This window comes from Ctenopharyngodon idella, chromosome 20, assembly GCF_019924925.1.
Source record: "Ctenopharyngodon idella isolate HZGC_01 chromosome 20, HZGC01, whole genome shotgun sequence".
NCBI lineage: Eukaryota > Metazoa > Chordata > Actinopteri > Cypriniformes > Xenocyprididae > Ctenopharyngodon > Ctenopharyngodon idella.
This window is the reverse complement of record NC_067239.1, coordinates 5,342,983-5,358,427: the sequence shown is the minus strand read 5'-3', so window position 1 is coordinate 5,358,427 and position 15,445 is coordinate 5,342,983. Positions and strand designations below refer to the sequence as shown.

The window sequence follows — 15,445 nt, the reverse complement described above, 5'->3', positions numbered from 1 at the left end:
TGTATTGGTCTTAAGTAATATTCTAATTTTCTGAGATACTGAATTTGGGATTTTCCTTAGTTGTCAGTTATAATCATCAAAATTAAAAGAAATAAACATTTGAAATATATCAGTCTGTGTGTAATGAATGAATATAATATACAAGTTTCACTTTTTGAATGGAATTAGTGAAATAAATCAACTTTTTGATGATATTCTAATTATATGACCAGCACCTGTATATATACATACATATATATATATATATATATATATATATATATATATAATTTAGTTAAAATATCAGACAGCTGCTTATTTCATGTTGATTTCTTCCTTGTGTTTATTATAATGATTGTGTGGTTTTGACATTATACATCAAAACCACTGCTCTTCGTGCTTAAACACCATTGCATAAATTGATTGTATTTTTAATAACTAATGTATAACATATTTATTCTAATATCATATGTTAGGTAAAACATGAGACTCATCACATCATAAAACACAAAGGTTCAACAAACTATGCTCTGTCTCTAAACTGATTACATGAATATTTTAATATTTCATTTAAAGAAATCTAAGTAAAACCTACTACCTGTTTTAATGAAATGTTTTATTTATGTATTTTTTTATCATAGGATTCAAACTGGGGCCTGGGAGTGCTTTGGGGGGTGGGGGGGGGTAGAGGTAGAGAAAAGCAATGTAAATAAATAAATAAGTAAATAAATAATGAAAAATATTAAGTCAAATTAACTAAATAAACAAGTAAATTTGATTAAAACAATAAATAAATTTAGATTTAAATAACAAATTAAATAAATGAAAACATTTGATTAAAATAAATAACATTTGTAATATATATGTATATATATTTATATATTAATATGTATTAAATGTGTCGATACGTGTGTTTGTGTGTGTGTGTGTGTGTGTGTGTGTGTGTGTGTATATATATATATATATATATATCAAAACATTTGTAATATAATTTCTTTCCCCACAGTATATAGACTGTAACTTCCTTTCAAATTTTAAGATGGGGGGTCCCTCGTATTAGGATGATAACATTTAGGATTAAATCATTAATTATTTAATGTAATTATTACTGTAAATTTAATCTGTAATATAGTCACATGGTTGATTAATATTTTTTCTCCCAGTGTGCACTGCGCAGAGAGCTGCTGTTCAAAGATGGCGCTGCAGGGTAGTTCAGTCAGACGAGTTCTCTGTTATCACCTGTAAAACTATGACCTGAAAAAGGACGCATCCAAAAGCTATTTAATTAAACAGAAGACATTCCAGTAACATCGGACTAGCTTGTCTTGGCATAAGTGAAGTAAAATGCCTTCTCCTAAAGCACGGAGCAGCTCGGGGCGCAGCGGCAGCGTTCCGTGTACCGGTGGAAACGGGCGCTACGAATTCATTTCTCTGAGCCGAACTCCCCCGCCGCACCTGCTGCAGAGGCAGGGCTCCGATCCCACATCGGCCCGTCTTCGAGCCTCCGAGAGCCCCAACCGACGACGCGGCTCGGGTTCGTCCACCTCTTCCACCGGCGGTCAGCAGTTACCGGAGGAAGACTGCATGAAATTAAACCCGTCTTTCATTGGGATAGCGCTTAGCTCTCTGCTGGCCATCGACCTGTGGCTGTCGAAGCGGCTCGGGGTGTGCGCCTGTGAGGACTCGTCCTGGGGCAGCGTGCGGCCGCTCATGAAGCTTATCGAGATCTCCGGACACGGGATCCCGTGGCTAGCCGGTGCCGCGTACTGCCTGTATAAAAGCGACAGTGCCGCCGGTCAGGAGGTCATGCTGAACCTGCTCATGGGTAATGCGCTCTTATTATGTTACAAACAAATTTTCGTATTCAAAAATTGACCAGGGGTTTTCACTCTACCACGGACCTCCAAAATATGATCATCCACATGCGATGGACCCCCATCCTAAAATTTAAAAGGCAGTTGTATATTTTCAAGCATAAAGACGCAAATAATACCGTTTGAAAAAAATATCATTATGTTTCGATTTCGTTACATTGCTTTTTTATGTGTTGTTTAAATAAAAATGTAATTATTTTTATGTATATATTTGACACGTTATTTAATTTAAAGGGTTAGTTCACCCAAAAATGAAAATAATGTAATTTATTACTCACCCTCATGCCGTTTCACACCCGTAAGACCTTCGTTCATCTTCGGAACACAAATTAAGATATTTTTGTTGAAATCCAATGGCTCAGTGAGGCCTCCATAGCCAGCAATGACATTTCCTCTCTCAAGATCCATTAATGAACTAAAAACATATTTAAATCAGTTCATGTGAGTACAGTGGTTCAATATTAATATTATAAAGTGACAAGAATATTTTTGGTGCACCAAAAAAAACAAAATAACGACTTACATAGTGATGGCCGATTTAAAAACACTGCTTCAGGAAGCTCCGGAGCGTTATGAATCTTTTTGTGTCAAATCATGATTCGGATCGCGTGTCAAATCGCAAAACTGCTGAAATCACGTGACTTTGGCGCTCCGAACCGCTGATTCAACACAAAAGATTCATAACGCTCCGAAGCTTCATGAAGCAGTGTTTTGAAATCGGCCATCACTATATAAGTCGTTATTTTGTTTTTTTGGCGGACCAAAAATATTCTCGTCGCTTTATAATATTAATATTGAACCACTGTACTCACATGAGCTGATTTAAATATGTTTTTAGTACATTAATGGATCTTGAGAGAGGAAATGTCATTGCTGGCTATGGAGGCCTCACTGAGCCATCGGATTTCAACAAAAATATCTTAATTTGCGTTCCGAAGATTAACGAAGGTCTTTCGGGTGTGGAACGGCATGAGGGTGAGTAATAAATTACATTATTTTCATTTTTGGGTGAACTAACCCTTTAATCAAATGTTTTGGTTTATTTATTTAAATCAAAATGTATTTATTTTAATCAAATTTATTTGTTTAGTTAATTAGTTTTTGGATGAATTCAGTCATCTCAATGGCAAAAAGTGTCCCAATCAACCTGAATTCACCCTATGTTTTATACTGCTTTTCTATAAACTTTTCCACAGACCCCCTAGTATTCTCCTGTGGCCCCCTGTGGTCCCCAGGCCCCAGGTTTGAAACCTCTACTATAGACTCAAATATAAAAATCAAACAGAATTTACAAACGCAGTGATGCTTTTGCAATAGAGGTCATTCAGAATTCATGGAGAGAAGGCATTCAGAATGTTTAAAATTAGAAACGTGTAGCCTTTATTTTTTATTCATCTGTAAAAAAAAAAAAAAAAAAAAAAGAATTGTGCTGTAAAGTATAAATAGCCTTTTGGTCTGATGTTTCGTTCCTATAAGTGGATTTTTTCCTTTCCTCAGATCCTTGTGTATATATCATGCAGTTACCATGTTTACATGTTAAAAACAGCTGAAAAAAAGATATAATTTTACACAGACCAAGTCAGTGACCAATTCTATCACAGTTGTTCGATGAGATTTACTTCTTATGCTGATATACTTTGGAAACTCTGTATTTTAAAGGGTTAGTTCACACAAAAATAAAAATTCTGTCATTCATTAATCACCCTCATGTTGTTTCAAACCCGTAGGACCTTTGTTCATCTTTGGAACACAAATGAAGATCTTTCTGATGAAATCTGAGAGCTTTCTGTCCCAACATAGACAGCTACACAGCTAACACTTTGATGCCTCAAAACATTCATAAAGAGATCGTAAAACTAATCCATATGAATTGAGCGGTTTAGTCAAAATTTTCTGAAGAGACTCGATCGCTTTATCTGATAAACAGATTGAATTTAGCCTTCGTAGTAGTATAGTGTTTCCCACAGGATTTTTGTGTAACTATGGTAGGTGGACCTTGGTCCCTCTAGGGGGTTTTGAGGAGATTTTATACATTTTAAAGTTAAATTCATCAATCTAGAGCACTTTGAGAGTTGTAGAGCTCCAACTCATATTTAGTGTGCAAATTAAACAAAGAAGAGTCTGTGCATTGACTTTGCTTGTACCTGAACTTTAAAGGGTACTCAGCCTTTTTTATTTGTGATATAGTGTCTCAGTCTACATTACACTAGGCTACATAATAATAATAATAATAATAGTTATAATATTATTTCTGTGACAGTAATAGCCATATATTGTAAAACAAATGCACTGAAAAATAAATGAAACTTTCATAATTAGTTTTGTCCTAATTTCTATACTTAAAAGAGATAAACATATGACCTTTTATTTTGACGGAAACTGCAGTGGAGCTTTTATTTTGGCGGAGGAGAACAAGTTTACAAACTAAACGCTTCTCATTACAAATGCTGTAATCGTCAACTATGCAAATGTGAAAATAATGCGTAACTGGTGCCAGCTACGTTCCCAAATGCACGCTAAACTCAGTACATGTAGAGATGGAGTTCACCGCATTCATTCACTGTGAACTGAGACGCGGAGCTGATCGTGTAAGTGAAGTGCGCAAACGGACAGTCTTTTTTGCGATTTGATGAGGACACAAAGCCTTATCACGCTTTCGATTTTAGTTTGTTTGACAGCAATGGCGCAAAACATGACATTAAAGACCTTTTATGTTATTATTAAAAGTTTAAATATTTCTGGCCGCCACAGTCTAGTTAATGAATGGGAAACACTGAAATCTTCTTGTGGCGGTCAGTGTTGATATTGTGGTGACAAATAAATCAATGTATGGGAAACACTGTGGTAATTGATGACAGAATTTTCATTTTTGGGTGAACTATCCCTTTAACATTGATTCTTGGTGCAGTGTCTTGCCTCATAGACTAAGATAGTCCTCACTGCAGAACACGAGATCCAGGGGCGAGGTTGGATCCAGATCCAACTCCTCCCAATATATATATGAGAAGTGTCTCGCTGCAGCCTGCGGTGGACATCCAACCCGGCACACATCCAAGTGTGACGTCAGAAGCCAGGCCTATGCCGCCCTACAGCCGATTCTATTGGTAAGATTTTATTGGTCATGTCAATCACAGTACTGATTGCCTCCACCAAACACTGATCCCTAAACCTACCCGTCTCCACCCCCTGGATTTGGATCCAACCTCGACCCTGGATCTCGTGTTCTGCAGTGAGGACCTACTGCATAGACTTGCATTAAAGGGTTAGTTCACCCAAAAATGAAAATTATGTAATTAATTACTCAACGTCATGTTGTTCCACACCCGTAAGACCTTCGTTCATCTTTGGAACACAAATTAAGATATTATAGATAAAATCCGATGGCTCAGTGAGGCCTGCATTGCCAGCAAGAACACTCCCTTTTTCAATGCCCAGAAAGCTACTAAAAACTTATTTAAAACAATTCATGTGACTACAGAGGTTCAACCTTGATATTATAAAGCGACTAGAATGCTTTTTGTGCGCCAAAAATAACAAAATAGCGACTTTATTCCACAATATCTAGTGATGGGCAATTTCAAAACACTGCTTCATGAAGCTTCGAAGCTTTACGAATCATTTGTTTTGAATCAGTGGTTCGGAGCACCAAGATCCCGTAATTTCAGTATGTAAGCTTCATTATGTCGTAAGTGTTTTGAAACTTCAGTAGTTCACGTGACTCTGGCAGTTTGATACACGTTCCGAACCACTGATTCAAAACAAATGATTCGTTAAGCTTCGAAGCTTCATGAAGCAGTGTTTTAAAATTGCCCATTACTAGATATTGTTGAATAAAGTCGCTATTTTGTTATTTTTGGCGCACAAAAAGTATTCTCGTCGCTTTATAATATTAAGGTTGAACCACTGTGGTCACATGAACGGTTTTAAATATGTCTTTAGTAGCTTTATGGGCATTGAAAAAGGGAGTGTTATTGCTGACAATAGAGGCCTCACTGAGCCATCGGATTTTATCAAAAATATCTTAATTTGTGTTTCGAAGATGAATGAAGGTCTTTCGGGTGTGGAACGACATGAGGGTGAGTAATTAATGACAAAATTTTCATTTTTGGTTGAACTAACCGTTTAATGTCCATGTGATATTCGGTTTGATTTTACGAATTGAGGAAAGAGTCAAAATGATTTAGCCACTAATCTTTAAAGACCAGCTTCAGAATTCACATTTGAGGTATATCATTTTTTTGTAAAGTCATGACATGGCCACCCATATATCTGCATCTGCCCTTTTGTTTAGTCACAAATATCCATCTTAGGCTGGCTTCTCTTTTGGTTTCTTAAACACTTTTGCATTCCCCATTCTTTTTGGTCCTTTTTTCAGGCTCATTTTCTTCTCTGATGTAAGAAGCAAATCATAACCCACTTACTCTCCTCCTGCTTTCCCTATGAAACATCCCTGATCTTTTCTTTTGGACCTCTCTTTCCTTCAAGTGTTTTCAGTGCCAGGGGGATCTGCAGGTGAGGCAGTTTTCCGTTCATTCTGGCTTTTCTTTGTTGATGTGGCTTATTGGCAACCTGTTTGTTGCTGCCAAGAGATCCAGATTTATTAATCGTGATTCTCAGCAGTATTTTCAGAGGAAAAATGGAGTGATAATCACTCACTTACCGATCCCGCTACGGCAGTTGTGTCATTCCACTGACCCCCTTGTTGCTTTGACATCCCATTCACTAATGTTGACAGGGTTTAAAACTACAAGCTGGATGGCCTACTCAGCTTGTGTCTGACATACAGAGATATGTCCTGCAGCCATGCTTGATCTCTATCCAGAAGTAATCTGTCACAGCTCGTCTTTTCACCAAGTGATTCACCCAATTTAACATCTTTTATGAAAGATTCATTCATCCTGGTAATCACAAGCCTTGTGTTCAGAGACGGCTGTAATCAATCATAAAGTATTTTGAAAAGACCTTTCCACTCGTCACTGTGGAAAAAATGTCTTTCATATAAAATCAGGTGTAGTTGGCCATGATGAGTGAAATGGTTCCCATAAACAGGACCTACTGAAAATGGGTCTGTATATCATATTCTCTGTTGTTACAAGAGTACCTTAAAATATATCAATTCAGTCAAACACGATTGATCAGCTGTAGAGCTATACAACACAATAAACAAATGACATTTGCTCTAAGAATTAGTGTGCATTAAAAGCTGCACTGTAAAAAATTATTTTCATGATTTATCACAACATTTTTTTTGTCAAATCAACTTAGATAATTAATGTGGTTCAGATAACAATATTTTGCATTTCTGTTAATTAAACCAATCGCCTTCATTGTATTAACTCAAATTTTTAATTTCAATGAACTCAAAATTTTAAGGCAACCAGGTCACTTACTTTTTTAAGTTGAACCAACAATTCTTTTTTTACAGTGGGGGTGTCATTACAATACTTTCCCTCCAGAGAGAGAAAATTAATACACTGCTTCATTAGCTATGTTTCCATTCTCGCATTTTGCGATATTGCATAAACGCTGGTCACTGGATGGAAACACCAAGATGTGCATAAATCTTAAAAATGCACATAAAAAACATATGTGCTCATTGGAAACACATTTACCGAATAAATGAATCAATGAGCAACAACAAACTCACGTAACTTTGCCTCAACAATGGATGTGATTGGATAACTGGACCAATTTCATTGTACAGCTTCTCAGATGTCGGTGTGGTCATTCTGAAATGCCTGAGCCAAAGTCTGTCATCAAAATGGCTGGGTGTAATTATTAATGAACTCCCAGAAATATCTCACACCACTGTGTTCGCAAAAACCAGGCATCAGAATGGCTTGCTCTGAGGCACAAGTCATTTATAATGAATGTACAAAGAGCCACAGTGGCAGAAACTTCCATTTTTATTACAGATATTTTGCACCAATTTTTCCAAGAAGTGACCATTTTGTTCTGTTGAACACGTGGGATGGAAACAGTGCTTTATTCGCAAATGTTTTATGCGATATTCCAATTTTGTGCAAAAGTTTAATTTGTAGCTTTGGGTGGTAACATAGCCATTGACTACAGTGAGTGTGCTGTGTTATTTAGAGAAAGGCAGTAAAGATTGTATGTGTGTTATTGGCAGATAAATCATATTAGGAGCTTGCTGCTGATATTGTCATTGCTGCATGGGATTATCATTTCTGAACATCTCTACATGCAGAAATACCAAGATCTCCAATGTATTTCTGGTATTAATGGTGCTTGCTATGGAAATTAGGGCAAAAGCAGTTATATTAGTCATAGATGTGCATTTAAATTCGCAGAATGTGATTCAATAAAAATATAGTATACTGTAAAACTGATTTAAGAACAAATGACTTATGAGCCATATATTTTCATAAATAATTAAAAAAAAAAAAAAAAAAGTTTCTGGTTTGAATCGGTATGAAAAGTAATTTACATCATGAACAGAAAGAGAATTCTTTCCATACTGTAAGCACAATGATACCCAAATGAATCTGAATTGAATTGCATCAAGCACTTGTGAATCGAATCAGGAAATCTGTATTGATACCCAGCCCCAAGGTTTTGGCCATTAAATTATCCATCTTCTGCAGGGGTTCCCAAATTACTCGATCCACTTAAAAGTAAAATATTTACTTGAGGTACCCCCCGAGATTTCAAGCTAATATTTCAATAATTTAACATATTGACATCCAGACACAAAGAAAAAATACTCCACTGCTAATGAAAATAGTTACTTGCTTTAAGGGTATTCACTCTTTACAAGAACCAACTAACACGAGTTACAGTACAAATGTTGTAAATCTTCACTTTCAAACGTTCAAACTCTTAAGGTTTTAATATGTCAGTATTCTCAAGCTTTTATTTTGGCAGAAGATTGGTGAAATGTAAATTTCTGTCCTCAAAAATGATGTGCATGTGAGTGTAAATAAAGTGAACCTAGTGTATGCTGCGCTCCCAAATGCACGTTAAATCAGAGATTTGTGAGAAGCAGCATTTACTGTGAACCGAGCCGTCTTACAAGCTGCTCAGAAACACAAAGCGCAACTGAAATGACTATGTAGTTCTTTTGATAAGCTATATCACTATTTGTTTTATTTCGATTAATTGTGCAGCCCCATTTGTTTGTTAATGTTGCATTTGTTGCAAATCCTGATCTATGTAATCTAATATGGGTTGCAGATTTTTTCAATATAAATATAAATAAGGCATGTGCAAAAATACATATTTCCGGAATTGACTAGTCAGTCTATTGTTTGAGCAGTTAGTTGACTGATCGGCTTTAAGGAAGCCTGTAATATTTAGGTTGGATACGGGTTTACCTCACTTCAATCTAATCCAACAATTTCTCAGCTGTCCAGTTTTTCTTACATATATGTCATTTTCTATTTCAGCCTTGGTACTGGACCTGGTCCTGGTCGGCGTGGTGAAGGCTGTAGTGCGGCGCCGACGTCCTGCCCATAACCGTATGGACATGTTTGCCACATTTTCTGTGGACCGCTATTCCTTCCCATCAGGCCATGCCACACGTGCTGCAATGTGTGCCCGATTTCTGTTGGCGCATCTGGTGCTGGCGGCCCCACTCCGTGTTCTTGTCCTGCTCTGGGCCTCTTTTGTTGGTTTTTCCAGGGTTCTCCTTGGACGCCATAATGTAACGGATGTCGTGTTTGGTTTCTTCATGGGCTACTGGCAATATAATTTGGTTGAGGTTCTCTGGTTGTCTCCGGTCATGTTGCAAAGCATGATTGGACACCTTCACTGAGAAGTTAAAGGGTTAGTTCACCCAAAAATGAAATTTCTGTCATTAATTACTCACCCTCATGTCGTTCCACACCCGTAAGACCTTCGTTCATCTTCGGAGCACAAATTAAGATATTTTTGATGAAATGTGAGGGTTTCTGAACCACACATAGGCTGCAACATCATTGCACCTTTTGAGGTCCAGAAAGGGTTTTCTCTTCCCTGTCAGCCTCCTACACAGTTGATGTAGTAAACACAGTGCAGCGCTTCTGTGTTCTATGTCAGAACGGTATTGGCTAGGTCCTGCGTCAGCATCAAATGCATGACGTTGCTGCCTACGTGTGGTTCAAAAACCCTCGGATTTTATCAGATATCTTAATTTGTGTTCCGAAGATGAACAAAAGTCTTACAGGTTTGGGACGACATGAGGGTGAGTAATTAATGACAGAATTTTCATTTTTGGGTGAACTAACCCTTTAAGACTGAAGAAAGGGAGCATTATTTGGAGGATCTAGACTATTCTACAGTGTCTGTCAAGTTGCTTTATGTGAATTTACCACGTTTTGTGTGTCTGCTAACTTGAATGTAAAAAATTAATCTCGCAGATCATCTGCCAGGAATGTTCAGGTTCATATTAGATTCCATTGAACAGATAAACGAGTTGAAGTTGGAGTGTTAGGGAGCAATGAAAACAGACATCTTATTTTCCGCCAATTGAAGTTTTTATGCCTCTCACTCTCTTTCTCTACTTCTTTTGTGTCAATTAACTACTTCTTATGAACCATTTGCCATTGTGCTCTGCTTTTTTGAGGATTGGTGCTTACCAAAAAAGGATGATGGCTGGGGAGATCTCTGGCTTTTGACATCAATGTTTTTGTTTACAGAATAAAACCTCACCATTGTGATACTACATATTTTTAGCACCTGAAACAATAGGCATCATCTTGAAGATTTTGCCTCCGTTTTAATCAAAAACCAGCCAGATCTCTAATTAATATGAAAATCTCTTCATAAATGAATGTTTAATTAGGCGAGGGAGAGGATTTGAAACATCGGGGTGAATTTCAGCGCAGCTCTAATACCTTTAGGGTATGCGGCGTCCTCAATACATATTCACGGGGGAGTAGTTCTGTTATCTCTGAAGGGTTGTGTAGGGTTCCTAATTGCACTGATCTATCCTCTATAAAAGTATTTTGAGTGTGTTTTAAAGCTCTATTCTGTGTTTCTCTCTCAAAAGAGTGAACTAGTTTGTTCTGTTTTTCTCTGCTTTAAAGGGGACCTATTATTTTCCTTTTTACAAGATGTAATACAAGTCTCAGGTGTCCCCAGTGAAGTTTCAGCTCAAAATACCCCGCATATCATGTTGTAAATGCCCATTTTTTTAGTGTAAGGAAATCATGCTGGTTTCGTGCATGTATCTTTAAATGCAAATGAGCTGCTGCTCCCCACCCCACTTTCCAGAAAAGAGCAGAGCCTGTACAGCTTGTGCCTCAGATACTCTGCCAAAAACTAACAAAACATCTGTTTGGTTTTGATTAGCATCTCAATCGCGACCGTGCTCACGTGACATTGCAGTTCTTCTTCATCATGAAAGTTTATTATCCGAATGCGTTTTAAACTTCTGATATATAGTTTTCTGAGCGCACACATCCGAAGCATGCACACAGAAAGCTGACTGTCAGACAGCGTGTCCCGTGAGCATTAAACTAAGTTCTCTTTCACGTGTTATAGCTCTTAAACTGTCAAATACGCACAAGGTTATGTCAAAAACACAAAGTTCACATAAACACAGTCCATTATGTCTGTGAACATAAACAGCATGTAAAGAAATTGCATGTGTACATTAGATCTGTGTATTAAAGTGACAGCAGCATAATATACAGTACCTACTGCTGTTAATATGAACCAAACAACAAAAGAAAACAATCACTTACTGCTCTTGACTGGATAACTTAGTAGCTTTAATAAGAATGAATTTCTTACTTGAATGCTGCTGTTAAATGCTCTAGTGAGGAGATAAACATAGGCAAGGGAGAGGATTTGAACATGGCGGATTGTGTACAGCTCACTCAGGGCGGGGTCTGTCAGCAGTCGTGGGCAGTGCCTTAAGCATTTGTGACCTCACATCTGCAGATGGCTTGTTCTGAGACACTGCTTATGATTTATGGGTGGATTTTTACCTTTTATAGGGTGGTTGTTTACACACACTGCCGACACATTTATGTTCAAACGCCATGTAAAAGTGAAATTTGCATAATAGGTCCCCTTTAATTGTCACTGTGCTAGCAACTGCTACATTTTATTGCACTTTTTTTGATGCAGTCTTACTGGTCTATGAAGTAGGAGTTTTCTTTATATTTTGCTATGGTCTTAATACATTTGCTGGATTTTAATTGGGTTAAAGCCACAACTGTGATTATAGAGCCATAAATCACATTATATGCTGCAAACTGTTGCCATATATCACAGGAGAATCTGTCATAATGACCATTTGGTAGCATTATTAAGCAGGTGTAAATTGCACCATGATGGCATTAATATTGACTACAGGACAACCTGTGCAAAATATGTAGTGGGGCCGTACTATGGTAACCGTAGCACTTCGATATGCCATTTTACTGAGTGATTGCATATTTATGTACCATGGTTTTTACATGGCACTTATGCATATGTCTGAATGAAACGGTGTTACCATGGTACATGTTTAAAAGCCATGGTCTTACCATAGTGCAAATGGCAATAATGCTTGTTTTCCAACATTTATTTCCCCAATTATTAAAGTAAAATGTGAACGAGGAGGGGTTTTGTGGTTTAGACTTTCTCATTGCCCTTTTTTTTTCTCATGGACTTTTCTCTTGCGACTCAAGAGTTGTTGAAAATTTAAAACGATTCAGTTTCATTCTACTCCACCATTCTTTTTGTGTGCTTTTATATGAAACCCCTTATATAACAAAGTTTGGCTATTCCAGTAATTCTAGTGAAGACTAATCTTAATACAACACGTACAGTAACATTATAGAGAAATCTTTGCTTCCAACATTGCTGCAACAGTTTGAGGAGATTTGTCCTCACATAAATGACTAGAATAGCCAAATCCATTAATTAGAAGGGGGGTGTCCACATATTTTGGCCATGTAGTGTATCTTATTACATTCCACTTATTAACTGGTTATCCAGTATTGCACAGGAAGGATCTCATTTGTTGGAGATATAGTGATTGGTAACTTTATTTTAGTGTCTCTTCGCCCATATTACATGTTACTCTAATTACTATTGTTGTAATAATAATAATTGAGTAATAATTCAGTTTAATTCCACACATGTTTTCCCTCGGTCACCTGATGATTGACACACACTCCATTCAACCCATTCAAAAAGAAGTAACGCACATAGCCTTACTGGAGTAGTTGAAACACTGTCAAGCTGTTTCACTGTCGGCTTTAACCAGTCATAGGTCTTCCTCTTTCAAAGTACAGTGGCATCAAAGATATTTTTGACAAATCCACCCCAAAATTCATTCATTCTCTGAAATATGTCTCCTCTGGCAGCACACGCCCTCAAAATGATTTGCAGTAATAAATGGAGAAGGTTGTGGGTGTTTTGACTGTTTCAAGAGAGCCATATGCACTTTTTTTTTCTTTGCAATAACGGAGTTATTTCTTGAAAGTGCAGTCGTTTGATCATTTGTGCAATATCGCAATACAAGTGACAGATGGAAACCAAGAAATATAAAAAGTTATTTTTAAATTGCAAAAACTTTGTGCTGTTTTGGTGATGTGTTTGTTTGCTAGGGACCATGTGTATAAACTTTTTTTCCCTTTTGGAGATGGAGAGAGAATATGGGAGACATTTTTATTTGATATTTCAGGTGTTTTGGGTATACAGTCATTTTAAATGGCTTCACCAGCTATTTCAAAATCTGACATTTGATCATTGTGTAGTCTTAAGTGAAAAGTAGCAATGTACATTCACCAAAGCGAAAACTACAAGGAATTCATAAGCTTAATGTGGTACCTGCTATGACTGTTCATTATATTTGTGATGTAAAATATACGCTACATTGATCATAATGTGATTGTATTTTCTAAATAAATATGAAGATGTCATGGCTTTGTCTTGGACTTATTTTTTCTCCAAATGTGTAATCTTGTGTGTAAAACTGTAACGCAAGAAAGTCCACTTTTCTTAAGCTTAATCTGTTTTACAGTGAGTTCTGAAGATACAAAGCCCAGTAATACCTTGCAGCACTTGCAAAATATGGTGTTTTATTGCTATAGATGCTTCCATATGAAGATGTGGGACAGTTAAATTTAAATTATATAGAACAAAAAACAAAACACAATCTGGTTCTGTAATGTAATGTGAACAGGATCTGAGACAGAGACTCGGAGACTTTGTTCCAGCTTGTACCAAAATATTTGTTTTCTGCCCATGTATTTTGGTGCATACATCATTTTTGACAGCTCCCATTTTTGGTGCGCCAAAAAAAACAAAATAATGACTTTATTGATGGCCGATTTAAAAACATGACTAGCAACTTCTGCACTGGTGGTGACACCATTCCATAGCCGAGGAGACAATCCTGCCCCTTACTGGGCACTAGAACGTCCGGAAGCCTTCATCACTGCAGTTGAACCTCTCTCCTTGAAGTTCTTGATGATCCAGTGAATGGTTCTTTCAGGTGCTACTACACTAGCATAGACAAAACTTGCATGGATCAATAAACATAACAGGTTCAATAAGCCTCAAGGAAATACAAAGGTGCTGAAAGAGACAGGACCCAAAAGATCGATCTGTCTGTCTGTTCAAAGTGAAATTTAGTAGAATACATGACTTTTTTCACCTGTAGCTTCATATGTACACCACTAGATGTCCTACCTAGTAATAGTCTTCTCTATAACTAATTCTTCATTGCCATGGTTCTGAAAATGAACACCTTGTGAAAATGGTACCAAAAATATATTTAAAAAAAAAAAAAAATTAATGCTGCAGTGACCTCTGCTGGTAATATATAAGGATTACACAAATTTGTAAGGAATACCAATCTCAGTAAAATTGTTTTATGGCTTTCCAGTTTAAAGAGCAAAATGAGCAACAAAATATATTTTCTTTTTTATTTGTTGAATACATAAAGCATTAGTTCACCCAAAAATGAAAATTCTATCATCATTTACTCCCTCATGTCATTCCAAACCTTTATAACTTGCTTCTTTGCAAAAGAATGTTGATAATCAAACAGACTTTTATACTCATGGGCGCTCTGCAAGTGACGTCATGGACTGCCATCTGCCAATGATTATTGGCTTTTGTTTTCACGTGCCTCAGACACTGGTCACACTGATGGCGCAAAAAAACACCACTGGGAGTGTAAAGTTCTGTGCGTAATCTACTGACAGCGCGCAAATTAAACTCAGCCGGATCATTTCCATAATGACGAATGCAATCTACCAAAAGCAGCACAAATTAGTGTCTGGTTCAAGACATGCCTTTTTTGGGTGGTAAATAATGGCGCAAATACCAATAAATTGACTAGCGCAAACCCTAGTAAATTGCATTGCGTGATTCATTTAAATACTCTCCTCCCATAAATTTTGCGTCTGAAAGGGAAATTCCTACAAATGCATATGCAATAAGGTCAACCGCAAAAAATAACCCTGTCCATGCCTTTTCAGTGCTAATTTTTCACTGTGTGTCTTTGGTAAATCCTGACAATAGTTTTTTAGTACCAAAAGAGGGTTTGTGCTGGTGCAAGCTGTTAAATCTGGCCCTAGATCCCAGTCAGTATCTCATAGATAAGGGCCCTAATCAATTGTATCTTGAATTCATACAGTGGTGGTCAG

At 37.0% G+C, this 15,445-nt stretch overlaps 1 protein-coding gene across 1 annotated transcript; it reads left to right on the top strand.

Moving 5' to 3' along the window:
- The first annotated feature begins 1,139 nt into the window (after window positions 1-1,139).
- On the top strand, window positions 1,140-13,713 carry plpp6 (phospholipid phosphatase 6). The gene is made up of 2 exons (XM_051875914.1): window positions 1,140-1,804; window positions 9,260-13,713. Exons 1-2 carry the CDS (start codon window positions 1,324-1,326, stop codon window positions 9,625-9,627), a joined length of 849 nt encoding a protein of 282 aa, XP_051731874.1. The 5' UTR covers window positions 1,140-1,323; the 3' UTR covers window positions 9,628-13,713.
- The last annotated feature ends 1,732 nt before the right edge of the window (window positions 13,714-15,445 follow it).